The sequence below is a fragment of the Branchiostoma lanceolatum genome, chromosome 17, assembly GCF_035083965.1.
Source record: "Branchiostoma lanceolatum isolate klBraLanc5 chromosome 17, klBraLanc5.hap2, whole genome shotgun sequence".
NCBI lineage: Eukaryota > Metazoa > Chordata > Leptocardii > Amphioxiformes > Branchiostomatidae > Branchiostoma > Branchiostoma lanceolatum.
This window is the reverse complement of record NC_089738.1, coordinates 769,508-787,160: the sequence shown is the minus strand read 5'-3', so window position 1 is coordinate 787,160 and position 17,653 is coordinate 769,508. Positions and strand designations below refer to the sequence as shown.

The window sequence follows — 17,653 nt, the reverse complement described above, 5'->3', positions numbered from 1 at the left end:
GGTAAGTTCCGCATCATGTCTGTACGTCAGATTGTTACCAGGGTATACACAGGCCATTTTTCACATATGGCCCTCAGTCTGAGTTAGACCCTGAGAATGAGAAACAACACACGGTCTAACTCGGAAAGGAGGGGCCCCGGGATGTTCTGTTGTAAAATTTCATTTCGGACATCCTGTCATCCGGCCTAGCCTGGATGCCAGACCCCCAAACTCTGAAATATCTATAGTGTGGGGGTCTGGTTTGATGCTTGGGGAAATTTTCTCATGCCAGCTCAAATACTGAGCGAGGATCCCACCAATAGAGCAGCAGCAGGATCAGCAGGGAGCCATTTACACCCCTGCCATGATTGGTCACAGAATCCCAGCTGTGTTTTTGAATCCACTAACAGATAAAATGTAACTGTAGATAGGGCCTGTAATGTCTTATTTGGTTGTAGAACTGTTTAACACATGATATCAGTTTATCAAATAGGACAACCAGAGGTAAATTACTAAATACATTTTTAAGTTCTGCTGTTATTTTGGAAAATAACTCCATGCATATTTTGAGAATTGAGTGGTTAATGATTAACCGTTGAGCTGTGTCTTGTCCATGATTCGCTATTGCATCTGAGATCTACTCAGAGCAAGAGTATACACTAAATTTCGTCTGTCGTGGCCCTACATCCGGGACATCGTCTGTTGCAGTTCACCGAGGTAAGATTATATAATTGTGTGCAATGCACTAATCTAGGAGCCATCCACAATTCATATTCATTAATTAACAACTTATTTTTCTAGTCCTATGATTCTGATCATGTTGTGATCTGTATAATTTACTATGAATTATTATAACTTATATTGTATATTATAACTTTTATCATATAAGTTATATAATAGTTTGTAGTAAAATATACAGATCACATGCATGTTTCATTTGCTCTTCCGGCTTCGTAAAATTTGGTGAGTTTAAGTCACAAAACAGAATTTTGGGAATTTCAAGATTATGTACCGTAAGTTGTATACTGGTAACTGTATTACTATACTATTTAAGGTTTAGCACTGGTTCACAATGTGTTCTACTGTAAAAATGTTCTTTGTACTTCTCTGATCTCCAAGTACCTATGGTCTTAGTCCCAGGTAACAGAGTATTGAGCATTTCCTGATAATTAAATGTGTTTTATTTACTTTTGTGCTCCTAGGGTATAACTATGGCTCTGCAAGACACATCCGGCTGGCTGGAAAAACAAGCTGTGTAATGAGGTAATTTTGCCTGTAGAATCTTTTCACTGAGAAAGTTTAATAAAGGCCTCTTGCTTTTATACTTGTACTTTACCAACTATTATACTTGTACTTTCTGGGCTTGAAATACTGGGTCCATGTGCACTTTTGTGCACCCAGAATTGCAAGGACATGCACACTCTAGCTGAACTCAACTGGCTTAACAACAAAGTAAGCATGCTTATGTGTTCATGTACCTTGTAGAAAATCTTTTTACACACAGTGAGTAAGAAAATATAGAGACTAGGGTGGAAGTCCATTTGTGTTGACATTCAAATACCAACAACACTTGAATGATACACAGTGTTTGTGCTATATGGTAGGGGGCCTATGTATTATATGTGTGTGTTTGTCGCATATGTTGTAAATTTTGATTTACCAGCAGTTGTGCTATGTTCATCATTTTAACTGCAAACTCATACTAGTCATAGTATTACAGTACACATGAGACATGACTTTCAACCATGAACCCTCCTAACCTGAAAATAATTCCTCACAAACATAAAACAGAAGTTAAATCCATTTGTTTAACATATAAATGTACAATGAAGGTTTCAATTTGCATTATTTAAAGATTGTTTTTCTTTATCTTCAACAATTATCAATGTTTACATGAATATGATTATGGACAGTGGTAATATTCAGGTGGGTGTATACCTTGGTACAATTAGTATTTTACTTCGTAAACAGATGTTAAGTCTCCATAGACCTATGTTTTGGTATTCTGTGTTTACTTTGTGATTTATGTGTTGTGTTCAGGTATTGGACATGAGAAGCAAATGCATCAAGTATTATGACTCCATGGGTGGGAAGAACAGCAAAGGCATCAATGCTCTTCGGTGAGTGAGAACAGTTTAGTTATGGGTTGATTTATTTTATCTTTTACCATGCAATGGTATTGTTCACCATACATGTAGCTTCACTATCCAGAAAACATTTGGACTGAGAACATTAACGTACCGCTGTCTAAACCTTTGCTTTGTTTTTACTTTATCACTAGCGATTACCAACAAGCAGAGCACAAGGACAAGAAGGAAAGCAACTTGGACTTGTCTGATTGGACATCACAGTATCCTGAGGTAAAACTGTCAGTTTGCTTGTTATTTTAGGATGTTCTATAGGTAAGAGTCTGTTCGTCTATCTGATACTGTTGGGATCTCTGTTTCTTCTGCAGAACATCCCACAGCAGATGAATGCTAGCGACTGTTGAGTGTTTGCCTGTAAATTTGCTGAGTACGCCAGTCGGGACACAAGCATAATCTTTGACCAGGTAGGCATCATTCTGCTCTATGATTCTATGAATATGTTCGCATTGGCTTATGATAAAAAGGGCTATGTAAGTTGGTATCTAGACCTTACTAGAATAGTGTTTGCAATCCATGCTTGAGGGTTTGAGGAAAATTTGGTAATACGCTGGATTCATACCATATTCCCACTCTTGGCCAGTTGTAGCACTGTGAATCCATTATAACAGTTCAATTTGAGTACATTTCAGCGTTTTTTCATTGTCTCCCATCCATGATTGACAAACAAGTACTGTATTTCTCCTTACAGACACACATGCCTTACTTCAGAAGGAGCATGGTATAGGAGATCCTGAACACCAAGTTGTTATAATAGCAGCAGTCCACTTATATTAGTGACCATTATGTAAATGTGACAAATTTTTACAGAACAAGCTACAGACAGTGTGCTGTCAATGCCATGTCATTTTCTAATCGAGATTAATGTATCATTGATATCAGGAGCATGGTAGCTGGTTGCATACGGAGAAAGTGACAACAAATCAATGTGAATATCTATCATATGTATGGAAAACATCTTCACAGTTTGCTTTTCTTATATAAAGTTGATTGCATCATTGATATCAGGAGCATGATAGCCGGTCGTATATGCTTTTGGAGAAAGTGACCCAAATCAGTGTGTATGTTTATTTTATTTTGTGGTCGGAAAAACATCTTTGATATGACTTTTCACAGTCTGCTTTTCTATAATAAGTATAGGTATACTGTTAATTGCATCATTGTGCCTTTTTTAAGTCAGCTACAGGCAAGAAAGTCTGTGTTCCTATCCTGAAATAAAGTTCTAAGACCTTTCCACCCTGCATGTCAATCACTATAGATGTTTTTTTATGATTACATCCTTGATGCATGTGAAGCACATGACATTTTATAATACTGATACTAGTAATAGGTGAAATTCAAAAGGATTTTTCACACCCATTACATTTACAGCACCCTGGTGATGGATATTGAAATAATAGAATGAGTGTTATGAAAATGACAGAGACCGAAAAGTCCAGTTATAAATGCTCTTTCACAGTAAAGAGTCAGCATTTTGAATTTAAGCCTCTCCAGGCACTCTAACAATGCCCTGGGGGCGTGGCTCTTTGTGAGATAAGTTCAATTTCATCTAATCCTGGCAGCCTGACTTAAGCATGCCCTGGGTAGCCTCCTTCGCAGACTTCCTAGAACGGCGGCATATACAGTATATTGGGGAGGGGGGGACACACACAAGGGAGTTATGTAGCCGAGGGAGTTGCGTAGCCGAGGGGTGACCGCGGTCACCCCTCGGCTACGCAACTCCCTCGGCTACATAACTCCCTTGTGTGTGTCCCCCCCTCCCCAATATACTGTATATGCCGCCGTTCTAGGAAGTCTGCGAAGGAGGCTAGAATGATACTGGGAATACTGTAATAGTACATAGGTAGTGTAGAGTCTAAAAAGTCTAGTTATAGACTGACTACATGTATGTATGAAAAATACTGTATACAGTTCACCATTAATTTGGAAAGCGTTATGTCTCGAGCTCTGTCATGAAGAGGAGTGTGAAGTGTGACGAAGACCACCTGTCCAAGAATACTGCTTTTCTTCGGTCCCAGGGTGGTCGTCTTAGTATTGTATGCTTTGTGTACTTATTGGGAAATATCTTCGACATCTCCCCATAAAATGTGGGCTTCATAGACAGTAGTAATCACATATTAGAGCGGAACTGAAACTTTCGAGAGAGAGAGAGAGAGAGAGAGCGAGAGCGGCATGACGCGATTGAAGGTTAAACCGACCCTCAGCGAGACGTTGCCCCGGGACGGACCCTGGGCCGCAGAGTGCCTTCGAAAAGCCATGCAATTCACATTACTTCTTGCAGCTGGTTGTGTTCTTCATCGACACAAGAGCCAAGTGACCAACCGCTAAATGTTGTCGTTTTTCTTTGATTTTTCATCAAAAGCCTCCTGGCACCGTCGTTTCAGAGACAGGAAAGTCGTCCTTCCAGGTAAAAGACGGCGAACAAGTGGAAGGGCTGGGGGTCGCACCGCGAACCGGGACCCGTCGGGAAGACCGCTGCGCCCCCTAGACTCCGGCCGGCCCGGGCCAGGAATGACGGGGTCAATTGCGGCCGCCCTTCTCTTGAAGACCTCGGTGAGTGTGACAACTAGTCGTCGCCGGTGGCTGGGCTACCGAGAGCATTTCTCGCCCTCTGCATGCCCAAAGGAGGCCTTGGACCGCGGGACACCCGCTCGAAGTCCGACGCTTAAGGATAGGTCATTCGGCCGCTAAACCGATTGCATCGAGGCACAGACCACAACGCCGTGCCGGGGTACGGGTGCCAGAGAAAAGCCGTCTTACCTCGGCCCCGCCGTGAGACTCAACCATACCACGCAGACTCACGACGCGACGCCCCTCCGCCAGGATGTTGGCACCTCAGTTGCGCTCGCGGTCACCCCTCGGCTACGCAACTCCCTCGGCTACATAACTCCCTTGTGTGTGTCCCCCCCCTCCCCAATATACTGTATATGCCGCCGTTCTAGGAAGTCTGCGAAGGAGGCTAGAATGATACTGGGAATACTGTAATAGTACATAGGTAGTGTAGAGTCTAAAAAGTCTGGTTATAGACTGACTACATGTATGTATGAAAAATACTGTATACAGTTCACCATTAATTTGGAAAGCGTTATGTCTCGAGCTCTGTCATGAAGAGGAGTGTGAAGTGTGACGAAGACCACCTGTCCAAGAATACTGCTTTTCTTCGGTCCCAGGGTGGTCGTCTTAGTATTGTATGCTTTGTGTACTTATTGGGAAATATCTTCGACATCTCCCCATAAAATGTGGGCTTCATAGACAGTAGTAATCACATATTAGAGCGGAACTGAAACTTTCGAGAGAGAGAGAGAGAGAGAGCGAGAGCGGCATGACGCGATTGAAGGTTAAACCGACCCTCAGCGAGACGTTGCCCCGGGACGGACCCTGGGCCGCAGAGTGCCTTCGAAAAGCCATGCAATTCACATTACTTCTTGCAGCTGGTTGTGTTCTTCATCGACACAAGAGCCAAGTGACCAACCGCTAAATGTTGTCGTTTTTCTTTGATTTTTCATCAAAAGCCTCCTGGCACCGTCGTTTCAGAGACAGGAAAGTCGTCCTTCCAGGTAAAAGACGGCGAACAAGTGGAAGGGCTGGGGGTCGCACCGCGAACCGGGACCCGTCGGGAAGACCGCTGCGCCCCCTAGACTCCGGCCGGCCCGGGCCAGGAATGACGGGGTCAATTGCGGCCGCCCTTCTCTTGAAGACCTCGGTGAGTGTGACAACCAGTCGTCGCCGGTGGCTGGGCTACCGAGAGCATTTCTCGCCCTCTGCATGCCCAAAGGAGGCCTTGGACCGCGGGACACCCGCTCGAAGTCCGACGCTTAAGGATAGGTCATTCGGCCGCTAAACCGATTGCATCGAGGCACAGACCACAACGCCGTGCCGGGGTACGGGTGCCAGAGAAAAGCCGTCTTACCTCGGCCCCGCCGTGAGACTCAACCATACCACGCAGACTCACGACGCGACGCCCCTCCGCCAGGATGTTGGCACCTCAGTTGCGCTCGCCCGCCCAAACTTTTCACCGGGAGGACCTGACTCCGTCCTCGACGAGGCTACTCGGGGCGGCTCGATGGTTTAGCAGGGTAGGAAACGACGGGAACTCGAGGCGCCCCACAAAGCTCCAAGGGACGCCAAACGGGTCGGCATGGCCATGGGCGATCCTGGCCTGCACTGTCCAGGATGTCTGTCCGCGCCCCGCCGACCGAGCATAGATGGCAAGACCGATCGGCCGGCGTCGAGGTGTGAAGACTCACCAAACTTTTTCCGTGCGGAGCGCTGCGACCAGTTCGACGGCAGCCACGTCCCCGCGGAATGTGCCTGGTGCCTTCGGGTCTCGCTGCGCCCGCTGTCGGACCGAGGGCAGGCAATCGACCGCCACGCTGCCCCACGCCTTTCGGGACAGGGGCCGGGCACTGTCCCCTTCACGTGTTGTTTCCACCGCGAATGACTGTTCCCAGTGCGTTACAACGGCCCGCACGTCACCGGCGACGGGTACGACACGCAGGGCGGCCGGAGTCAGCGGTGACGTCCGGTCTCCCACCCGACACGGACTAAGGAGTCTAACGCGTGCGCGAGTCATTGGATGTGGAACGAAATCGGAGTCGCGTCCGTCGGTCCGAGGTGGGATCCCTGCCGCCGCCGCTCGACTGGAGCCGGACCTGGAATCCGAGTGGTAAGCAGTACTGGCGTTGCGGGATGAACCGAACGCCGGGTTAAGGGAGCGCCCGATGTGGACGCTCATCAGGCCCCAGAAAAGGCATTGGTCGATACAGACAGCAGGACGGTGGCCATGGAAGTCAGAATCAGCTGGAACAACTCACCTGCCGAATCAACTAGCCCTGAAAATGGATGCGCCGGAGCGTCGAGCCCATGCCCGGGCGTCGCGGCAGCCTGCTCCGGCCGAGCCAGGCCGCGACGAATGGAAGGGCCGCCGCAGTGAGCGCCGAAATCTAGGGCGCGGGCCGCCCGCGGGTTTATCGAAAGGCACATTTAATTCGCGAACGCGGAGATGGGCGCCCGGCCTCGCACCGGGTTGTCCAGTGTGGCCAGGCAAGCGAACCCGGAGACGTCGGTCTTGGCCCTGGCTTAGACCGTCGTAAGACAGAACCTATTGATGAAGTGTTGTTGCGATGGCAATCCTGCTCAGTACGAAAGGAACCGCAGGTTCAGTCATTTGGTTCAGGCGCTCGGTTGATGAGCCGGTGGTGCGAGGCTACCATCTAAGGGATTATGACTGAACCAGAATCCAGCTCAGAAAGCAACGATACGCTTGGCGCCTCCTTCGGAGTAGCCTGGTATTCAAACCGCTATCATAGCTACCGAGGCGATACCGCTCTCCCGCGGGGAAAAAAGTCTAGTCCGCCGGCGATGCATGTCCTTGGTGCTCAGGCCTGTCCTGAGAGAGGAACGCCGTCCCGATGTCAGAGTCCGTGCCTGCGTGCGCTGGGCTGCCCTGTCCGCTGCCGTCCGAAGTAGTATCGGTGCGTGGACGGTGGCCGACCCCGTTCCGATGTGCAGTTAAGGGGCGGCAGGCCCGTGCAGGCCGTACCGATGCGGTGTAAGTGCGGGGACGGTGGCCGACCTGGTCCGATGTGCAGTTAAGGGGCGGCAGGCCCGTGCAGGCCGTACCGATGCGCGGTGTAAGTGCGGGGACGGTGGCCGACCCGGTCCGATGTGCAGTTAAGGGGCGACAGGCCCGTGCAGGCCGTACCGATGCGCGGTGTAAGTGCGGGGACGGTGGCCGACCCGGTCCGATTTGTAGTTAAGGGGCGGCAGGCCCGTGCAGGCCGTACCGATGCGGTGTAAGTGCGGGGACGGTGGCCGACCCCGTTCCGATGTGCAGTTAAGGGGCGGCAGGCCCGTGCAGGCCGTACCGATGCGGTGTAAGTGCGGGGACGGTGGCCGACCCGGTCCGATTTGTAGTTAAGGGGCGGCAGGCCCGTGCAGGCCGTACCGATGCGGTGTAAGTGCGGGGACGGTGGCCGACCCGGTCCGATTTGTAGTTAAGGGGCGGCAGGCCCGTGCAGGCCGTACCGATGCGGTGTAAGTGCGTGGACGGTGGCCGACCCGGTCCGATGTGTAGTTAAGGGGAGGCAGGCCCGTGCAGGCCGTACCGATGCGGTGTAAGTGCGGGGACGGTGGCCGACCCGGTCCGATGTGCAGTTAAGGGGCGACAGGCCCGTGCAGGCCGTACCGATGCGCGGTGTAAGTGCGGGGACGGTGGCCGACCCGGTCCGATTTGTAGTTAAGGGGCGGCAGGCCCGTGCAGGCCGTACCGATGCGGTGTAAGTGCGGGGACGGTGGCCGACCCGGTCCGATGTGCAGTTAAGGGGCGACAGGCCCGTGCAGACCGTAGCGATGCGCGGTGTAAGTGCGGGGACGGTGGCCGACCCGGTCCGATGTGCAGTTAAGGGGCGGCAGGCCCGTGCAGGCCGTACCGATGCGGTGTAAGTGCGTGGACGGTGGCCGACCCGGTCCGATTTGTAGTTAAGGGGCGGCAGGCCCGTGCAGGCCGTACCGATGCGGTGTAAGTGCGGGGACGGTGGCCGACCCGGTCCGATGTGCAGTTAAGGGGCGACAGGCCCGTGCAGGCCGTACCGATGCGCGGTGTAAGTGCGGGGACGGTGGCCGACCCGGTCCGATTTGTAGTTAAGGGGCGGCAGGCCCGTGCAGGCCGTACCGAAGCGGTGTAAGTGCGGGGACGGTGGCCGACCCGGTTCGACGTTCAGTTAAGGGGCGACAGGCCCGTGCAGGCCGTACCGATGCGCGGTGTAAGTGCGGGGACGGTGGCCGACCCGGTCCGATGTGCAGTTAAGGGGCGGCAGGCCCGTGCAGGCCGTAGGATGTACTGATGTGGTATAAAGTACGGGGACGGTGGCGCTCCTCTAGACCGTTGCCGGACCGATCGAGAGGACAGCCGGCGGGCACCGTATGCCCCGCCACGCCGCGCTGCTCACGCCGTGCACTCTAAATCCCACAAGGGGGAGAGGACACGCGAGAGAGACACCGGCAGACCGCCGAGTCTAGTCGACCGGTGCAACTGCCGCTGCTGCTGCCGAGTCCGACGCTGCCGTAAGGTGGGAACGCGCCATAAAGGTGGCCGCGAACCTTCGGGAGCCTGAACGCACAATTCCCGGCCACACCTGACCGTTGCTTCCCTTCAACGCCCGAGCCGTCCAGTCATGCAGGAACGGTCCCACACTCTCATAACCGACTGTTCACCGAGGAGGCGGACGGCCGGGTCTCCGACCACCGAGTCCGCAAGGCGTACTCGCTCGAAGACGGAAGGGGCAAGCCGTTGCCTTTGGGCCGGGTCGCTTCTCCGAGGAGAAAGACGGACCCGGGCTTCACCTCCATGGAGGCTTGCCCCGGCGCTCGTTCCGGTCGCCCTCGGCACGGTCGTCTTCACCCGCAAGAGTGGAGGAGCTGTCGCCTTCCAAGCCGGTTGTCGACATCTGGCTGCCCTCGCGGGGAGTGGCAGCCTTGTCGGCGGGGTAACAAAACGACTGGCGAGAGTGTGCGATTGCTCGCCGCGTCATTTCCCGACCCAGTAAAAAAAATGACCACTCTCTCAAGGTAGGTTGAGCATCCTACATTTTTTTGTAAAACCACCGCAACTTGGTCACAGGGTGGACATCGGAGGCCAGAGGCGACCTCTCCCGCCGGCCGCCCACACCCTAGCCGGTCCCCGCCCGAGCCCGTCACGCCGCCACCCCCGCTACCACCGGGACCGCCTGACACCCCACGCACCCTGATCGGTCGCCTGGCAGAGCCACGAAGCCGCCCGCGGTGGTCCGACTTGGCCAGGTGATTTGGACAGTCTCCCCGCCGAAATTCCAATTCGTTCAATTTCATTCAGGATCCATTTAATTCCACTTCGTTCGATTTCGGTCAATTTTAATCCATTTCGTTTTATTTAATTCCATTTCGTGAAATTTCGTTCAAATTCATCCCACTTCGTTCAATTTCACAATGGAAAATAAATAATCTTTCATCAATTCATAATAAATCTTTTCTAGTTGATATAGAAAAATTAAGAATCAGTGCACACTGCCAAGCCTAGAAATAGAAAAAGGTCGGTATTATAATGTAATTATACCAGCCAACCAGAGACGATGCCCCTTATGTCAAGATAGCGTTGAAGATGAATATCATTTTCTAATGTCCAGCCTATACTAGTACTGCAGAATGTGTAGATAGGCGAAAATTAATGAATATGATCACCTGTAAATCTAGTATCAAAAAAAACTTGCCAAAGACAAACACAGACATTTTCAAGCTACTTATATATATCTACGTACTTAAGCCAATGCATTTGTAGCGCTTTACAAAAGAGAGAATGTATTGTAACAGACAGAAACGTTTAACACACAATATGTCATTACGCCTTTTACGTCCATATCCCTATAGTCATAGTTTCTAGAACAGACTATGCTTATAAATATCATCTTATTGATTGCTTTGTCATTCTTGCCATACATTGTACCATGTACAACTGTCGAGGAATAAAGTTCATCCATCCAGTTAATTCCATTTCGTTCGATTTTGTTCCATTTCGTACGATTTCGCACTTTCTGTAGCTGTACACCCCTACACACATGAAATGGTACATTCCGTCTGTCGTGGCCCGCCTGTCATGGCCCGCCTGTCATGGCCATACTCGCCACTCGGAGACATTCCCCACTCCGCTATTGTTCATAGCCAGCTGGCCAATTGTGGTGCCATGTACCAGGCTACCTGTGGTGTGAGTGGCCATTAATCACAGCTTCTCCTCCCACTGACACCACTCTACTGAGAAAATTTCCCCACCCATCAGACCAGACTCCCACACGATAGATATTTCAGAGTTCAGGGTCTGGCATCCAGGCTACATACAGTGGGATCAAAGAATAAAATGATGACATACCTTTATAGGGAGCATCGTTGTAAAGCAGATATCATAGATGATAGGTACTTTCACAAGTTTCCACAAGGGCCAGCAGCAAGACCACAGATACTTCACCATGAATAAGTCTAGTGCGAAGGTTTGCGGATTTGATGGGGTGGTCTACAGGGGTAGGCTAGTGGGGTGGGCTACCTCAGCATCTACCCTTTCTGGACCTCAAGGCTGTGCATGGGGGTTTAGCATTGAATGGAATTTCCTTGAGGAAAAGATGGGTCACTCTGTGGGAGGGCCGGAAAGAATGCTTTATTTTGCTGAAGGATCATATTGCTTTGGGGATGCTACAGTGGGGGGTGGAGGTGGGCAATGAGCATACTGCATACATTTACATCGTGCAGGAGTTTGTTATCCCCAGTTTTAGATTTTTAAACATGGAGGGCTATGTACCCTGTTCCTTTATATGCACAGTCAGGCCAACAGGACAGTAGCATTGTGGCTACAAGAAAGAAATGAGCAACAAAAGCAACACTATACATTGTACAAACACACACACTTCCAACCCACGCTCATGCACACTGACACACATAACCACAAATACATTGTACATTGTATGCAAGCACATGCATTCAGGTACATTCTAGTCTAAATGTGAGACATATGTTTTGAATTTTGTCAAACAAAGGCTCTCTCATTCCCTAGCTGTTCTATGCAACTTCCAGTTTATTTCCCCTTGTACCTCTTCCCTAAAATCCTAATTAATTGTATACTGAGTACTTAGAAGTTTGTTTATGATAAATGGCTTTTCTACCAGTCTTGGTGCTGTTACCTTCCCTCTAGCCCACCCACAGCTTGACCCAGATCCTCTTCAAGGAAATTCCATAAGAGGCCAAACCCCCATGCACAGCCTTGAGGTCCAGAAAGGGTAGATGCTGAGGTAGCCCACCCCACTAGCCCACCACTGTAGACCACCCCATCGAATCCACAAACCCTCTAGTGCGACATCAGCACTTAACTCCCGCGAGGGCCAGTTTGAGAACAAGCGGTGTCACACACGGGCCCAGTTCAGTTTGGAGTTCTGACGTCAAGCCCGACGTGTTTTGGGGCTCAGATCAGACAGATGTAATAATCATTCCCGTCCATATTACACTTCAACTACCACGAGACTTATTCATGGTGAAGTATCTGTGGTCTTGCTGCTGGCCCTTGTGGAAACTTGTGAAAGTACCTATCATCTATGATATCTGCTTTACAACGATGCTCCCTATAAAGGTATGTCATCATTTTATTCTTTGATCCCACTGTATGGTACAACGCTGACTTCTTATAATAAGTGCAGGAAGTGTTTACCTAGGGGAAAGAATGTTCAAATTTTGTGAGGCGGGAAGGCCTGGATTCTCGTCTACAGATAATGCAAGACCTATTTAGCCTGGCCGGATGACAGGATGCCCGAAAGGAAATTTTACAACAGACCATCCCGGGCGGGGGCCCCTCCTTTCCGAGTTAGACGGGTAGGGGGAAAACCCTGTATAGGTACCCGTACCCGTATACCTGTATAGGTATACCGGTATACCCCATTTGGGGCCCCAACAAGCCAGGAAACACGCTATGACGGCGGCCATATGGGGCACCCAGAACGGCTGTTTTTTTACGGTCTCCACATTGATATACAGTTAGACACAAACAGTTGACTATACTCGGTCAGAAAATAGCTGAACAATCATATTTTACGATCTTTTGATTTCTATGAAGGACGGAGGTTTGGAATATACGGAATTTGCGAAGTTGCTTAGTTTGTACGGAGCGGCTGTCAGAACGTGCGAGCACCGATCTCGGAGACCTTTCAAGTAAACCCGTTCTGAAACCTACAGCAAACGCCTCACGCTAAAGACAGAGACCGAGCAATGCATTTTCAGACAAATCACGCCGAATGGCCGTAATCTTTGTGTCGCAATAAGTGGTTACTTTCTGTCTAAGCGGCTAATTCGCACATGTGCCATGGCAGACCTTCCGTGCATCGAGAACGGCATTTCCTGTAGGTTTTACGCAGGTTTACTGGCAGCTCCAGCCAAACAGATCATGAGTATTGCATCTGAAGATAATGAAGAGCGGGAAGATTGATAGTTTTGGTGTTTTTTCTATTTCTTTTCAGAGCGGGTTTTAGTTGAAAAGATTCCGAGATCGGTGCTCGCACGTTCCACAGTGCTCGGGGAGGTCGGATATAAGAGTAATATCAAGCCAAAACACCCTTCGTTAGTCGCCACGGTTAGTCGTATTGGTAACGGAATAGTACCAGATTTCTGTCGGTTTTTCACTGCAGCTTTTACCGATGTTGAACCCGATACAGATCCAGAAATCAGACCAAAGCAATGGAGTTCGCCCGTTACTTTCCCGATAGCCTTCGTATATATTACCGACGAATGTCGGGCATGTGTCGGTTTTCACGCAAGAGGTCACTCGCGGTCATGATGTGTGTCAGGTCCCGATTATTACGATATTGTAGCAATATCTCGTCGGACGAGTTAAACATTTTTTTCCATTGTTTTCTAATTACCGTAAATTTTCCTTGATGTATTTTCGTCAAAGGCAAACCAGGTCATTGTATGATTACTGTGTTTGTAGATAATTTTGTTTGGGGTCCTTTTTTAAAAACTCCACCGCTATTGTTATTCGTGGATAGCTGACCGCCACATTATGCTGTATATAGCTAGACCTCATGTATTCCATATTCGTCTTTTCAGATTCGTGACAACCGGCGTGCTAGTTATACCGGCCGTGCTTGAGGATGGGGACGGACTTTCCGGACAGATCGATTCATCTTAATGAAAAGACATTTGTTCATTAATTTATTCCTTTTGTTCCCGTTCAGTTTGCTTTCGTATTGATTTGTTTCGGTGTTGGTTTTTTCCAACTGTTTGTTTCATGTCACTAACACTAACACCTGACGTTCCCAGGAACTAACAAGTTCGGAAAGCTAACAGGAACTCACATTAAATTTTCACGGATTATATTTTATTAACAAAATAACAGTAATCAAAGCATTGAACTTGAAGCTGGTCCACAGGAGTTCGAGCATCGAGACGGATTAACCACCATCGGCTGCATTTTTCCGGACCACGGTAATTTGATACGCAGTATGTTAACAAGAGAAGAAATACTGAAATAATATGATAATGTAAATTGCTGAAAGAAATCAGGAAATACAATCAAACTACGAAATGAAAGTTGCAAACATTAAAAGAGATAACGAACTTTGTCGATGCAGCTCAGTTGTCCAGCATCCGAAACTTTCGTCTTGCCCGTATACATTTCTTGTCACCGACGGCAAACGAAGGACTACTGAGAAACGAATGACTACTGAGAAGAAACGTATTGCCTTAATTCAGTACTCCTAGATGGTAACCAGGGTGTTCTGATGGTTATATCAATAAGGTTTTTTCAAACATTGCATTACTTTAACTGAATCTCGCACTGGATAAGCGCCTTTATTTGTAACGTTCAAAAACATGCTGCGACTTGACTAGTGACTATGGACTGACTATGGGATTCGGAATTATATTGTCAATTTATTTTCATTTAACGAATATGATTATGGAATATTGAAATATTCCTCCCAGTCTTACTGGTGATTCTTGCCACAGTTAAACCAATTGCAAGCACTAAGTAGCGCAAAAATCAGCGCATATTTCCGCGCAAAGTGCAGCGATTTGGGCCATTAGAAGTTGACGGCTCCACGAAAAATTAAAAAAGAACGTTTGTTCACAAACTGTTGGGATGTTTTCTAGTTTCAATAAAAATGCATCGCTTTTGTTTCCAATTGTAAGTACATGTAACAACCATTTTTTTTTTCTTTTCCAGTGTCCCAACTAGGCTAGGAAAGATATATGATGATGGCTCACGTGCTTTGTTAGCGTTGGCAAAGACGCCGTCAGAACAAAACGACGAGTCAACTAGTAGAAGTGCAAGGACAACACCCAGAGACCGGAGGCCTTCATCAAGGAAGCAGATAGAGGTGGATGTAAAAAAAAAATTAAGAATAACAAAACATCAAACATGGTAATATAAACATAACATCATAAAAGATAAAAATAAATTAAAGACATGTTGACTGTAACAGTGAAAAATAAAACATAGAAATGAATCGATGGGCTCGAACCTGTAGATCTTGCCTGGTTAGGATTGATGGACAATAACACTACCAGGTGAGCTATCAGCGCTATTCAAATTACGCTCGTTAGATCGTGTATATGATATGAGCACTTATCGTCTGTTAAAAAAAATCGCGTCAATTGTTCATATTATCACTTTGTTAGCGAACGACGACCAGCTGATATTCATTAATGAAACGAAATGTGTGACATGTTAAAATAAAATTGAACAAAACAAACAGAAACACGTAACGTTCGACCGTAGAACAATGCAAGTATAGTCATTATGGACTGCAGCTGTGGAACCCCACGTGATGGGCCGTTTGTATTAAAGTGGTTTGAAGGTATTGTTACCTCGCCGCAATATTTAGCTCACCGCGATACGCCGCTTGCGTTTGCGAACAAATGGCTGCCGTACGGCGCCGCGAGCTGTAGGTTCGATTCCGGGTTTATACTTCCGCGTCCTTTAAATGAATTTCCTTGGTTATTGAGAACTTATCGATGTTTCCTCGTTTATAATATCTTAACTATGCTTCCCATACTTGCCGATTACAGAATTCTACAGAAATATCGTTCCTTTTAATATCTTTTTTTGCCGGTTGCAATAAAAGCTTTATTGACAAAACAAACAGTACAGCGAGTTCGGCACGTTCTACTACAAACTACGTACAAACTGAGTCTTTTAACCAAGCAATAAAAGTTTACATCCGTAAATATCAAATATGGTGCTGGAGAACAGCTGATCGATTATCGTCTGAAGTTTCCTTTTTATTAAGCTGCGTGCCGCGACGATCATGTGCTTGTCTCTCGGCTGTCAATCATGCAGTGTCCATGGTAACCAGTACCGCGGCTACCCGTCAATCAACGCCGTTGCCATAGTTTCATCCAAGCCGGGGAGTCCCCTCGCCGTGTTTGTTACTTGTTGCCATGACGACCGGCATCGGAAGTCTGTGGGAAAAAGAAACGACGTATTACCGACAAATTTGTCGGGAAACATGGGTTTCTTATCAGGAATTTCGAGACCATCGAAAAATCACCGTGTGTATGTCGGGAAATGTACATCGACCGATGCAACACCGATGGTGCTCCGACCAGCCTATTAAAAATCCGGAGGACAACTGTTAACGTTAACCCGATAAATTCCCAGAGAATTGTGACTATGTGTTCCCGACATGTTTCCAGTGTATACCCGAGCACTGTGTACGAACTTCGCAAATTCCATATTTTACAAACCTCCATCCTTCATAGAAATCAAAAGATCGTAAAATATGATTGTTCAGCTTTTTTCTGACCTAGTATAGTCAACTGTTTGTGTCTTCTATCAATGTGGAGACCGTAAAAAAACAGCCGTTCTGGGTGCCCCATATGGCGGCCGTCATAGCGTGTTTCCTGGCTTGTTGGGGCCCCAAATGGGGTATACCGGTATACCCATACGGGTACCTATACGGGTACGGGTACCTATACAGGGTTTTCCCTTTACCCGAGTTGGACCGTGTGTTGTTTCTCAATCTCAGGGTCTAACTCAGACTGCGGGCCTTAATCATATGTGAAAAATGGCCTGCGTATACCCTGGTAACAATCTGACATGAAGACATGATGCGGAACTTACCATACTGAAAAAGAAACACGTAAAAGCTGTTACAATGTATGTAACGATCTAAATTTGTTTTAGTATTATAGTTTTCTGATCATAATCTTTAGGGATAATTATGATACTATCATCTTTATCATCATCTTGTAGTAAACTACTCTAAGACCCTAAGAAGTATCTCAGTATGAAGCGTAGACGTGCCTCCTATTTTGTCAGCTTGTATGTTATCAGTTCATCTATCTTGCGTGTACTTCTAGGATAGCCGAAATGTGTTTTCCATCTAGTGATGGCGGGGCAAGAGATATTTCTGTCCGGTGGGGGGAGGGGGTGGGTTGTGACTCATCTACACACGTGTAAAAAATCGCGTAGAGAACCCCCATATATGCATAGATCTACATTTTCTATAATGAAAACGTTACACTATCAAGCTGAGATCCTCGGTATTGGCCATGCCGTCTTTTAAGCGTTTTTGTAGGGCTTTCTCATGCTAGCCGAAGGTCTCTACTTCGAGAGAACAGAAAACATTGTTGTGTTCTCATGTAATTACCAGCACGACCCTCCTCTAGGTACGAGAGCATACGATAGTTGGGGTCAGCCATTTTCTTCTTCACCGTAAATATGATTATCTAAGAGTGTAAAAAGACGAATATATAACGAGTGCGATACCAGTATCGGTAACCAAGGAGGTTTGATAACCAACTTACCCGGCCGCCCGACGTTGCAACTAAGCAACTCCCCCGCCGGTTAGGGGATTGGCCCGGGAAAGTGACTAGCCCCGGAAAAAGTGTAATGATGTAACCTCCATGATCCAAGCAGATGTAAGGAACACGCAGGATCTGGGTATTTTGTTTTCTCTAACGTTCTGTCAGCATTTAGGAGACCTCATGGACGCTTGGCGGAGCATCTTTGACGGCAGATT

The 17,653-nt window shown here is 47.8% G+C and overlaps 1 protein-coding gene across 2 annotated transcripts; it reads left to right on the top strand.

Annotated features, from left to right (window-relative positions):
• The first annotated feature begins 985 nt into the window (after positions 1-985).
• On the top strand, positions 986-3,357 carry LOC136423489 (sentrin-specific protease 2-like). Of its 2 annotated transcripts, none has more exons than XR_010753740.1 (5): positions 986-1,242; positions 2,020-2,099; positions 2,261-2,339; positions 2,435-2,530; positions 2,815-3,357. XR_010753740.1 is itself a non-coding variant. In XM_066411654.1 (5 exons), exons 1-4 carry the CDS (start codon positions 1,393-1,395, stop codon positions 2,468-2,470), a joined length of 234 nt encoding a protein of 77 aa, XP_066267751.1. In that variant the 5' UTR covers positions 1,277-1,392; the 3' UTR covers positions 2,471-2,530; positions 2,815-3,357. The 2 variants fall into 2 exon arrangements, 1 of the variants encoding a protein (XP_066267751.1); XM_066411654.1 differs by lacking the exon at positions 986-1,242 and adding an exon at positions 1,277-1,431.
• Positions 3,358-17,653: the final 14,296 nt, after the last annotated feature.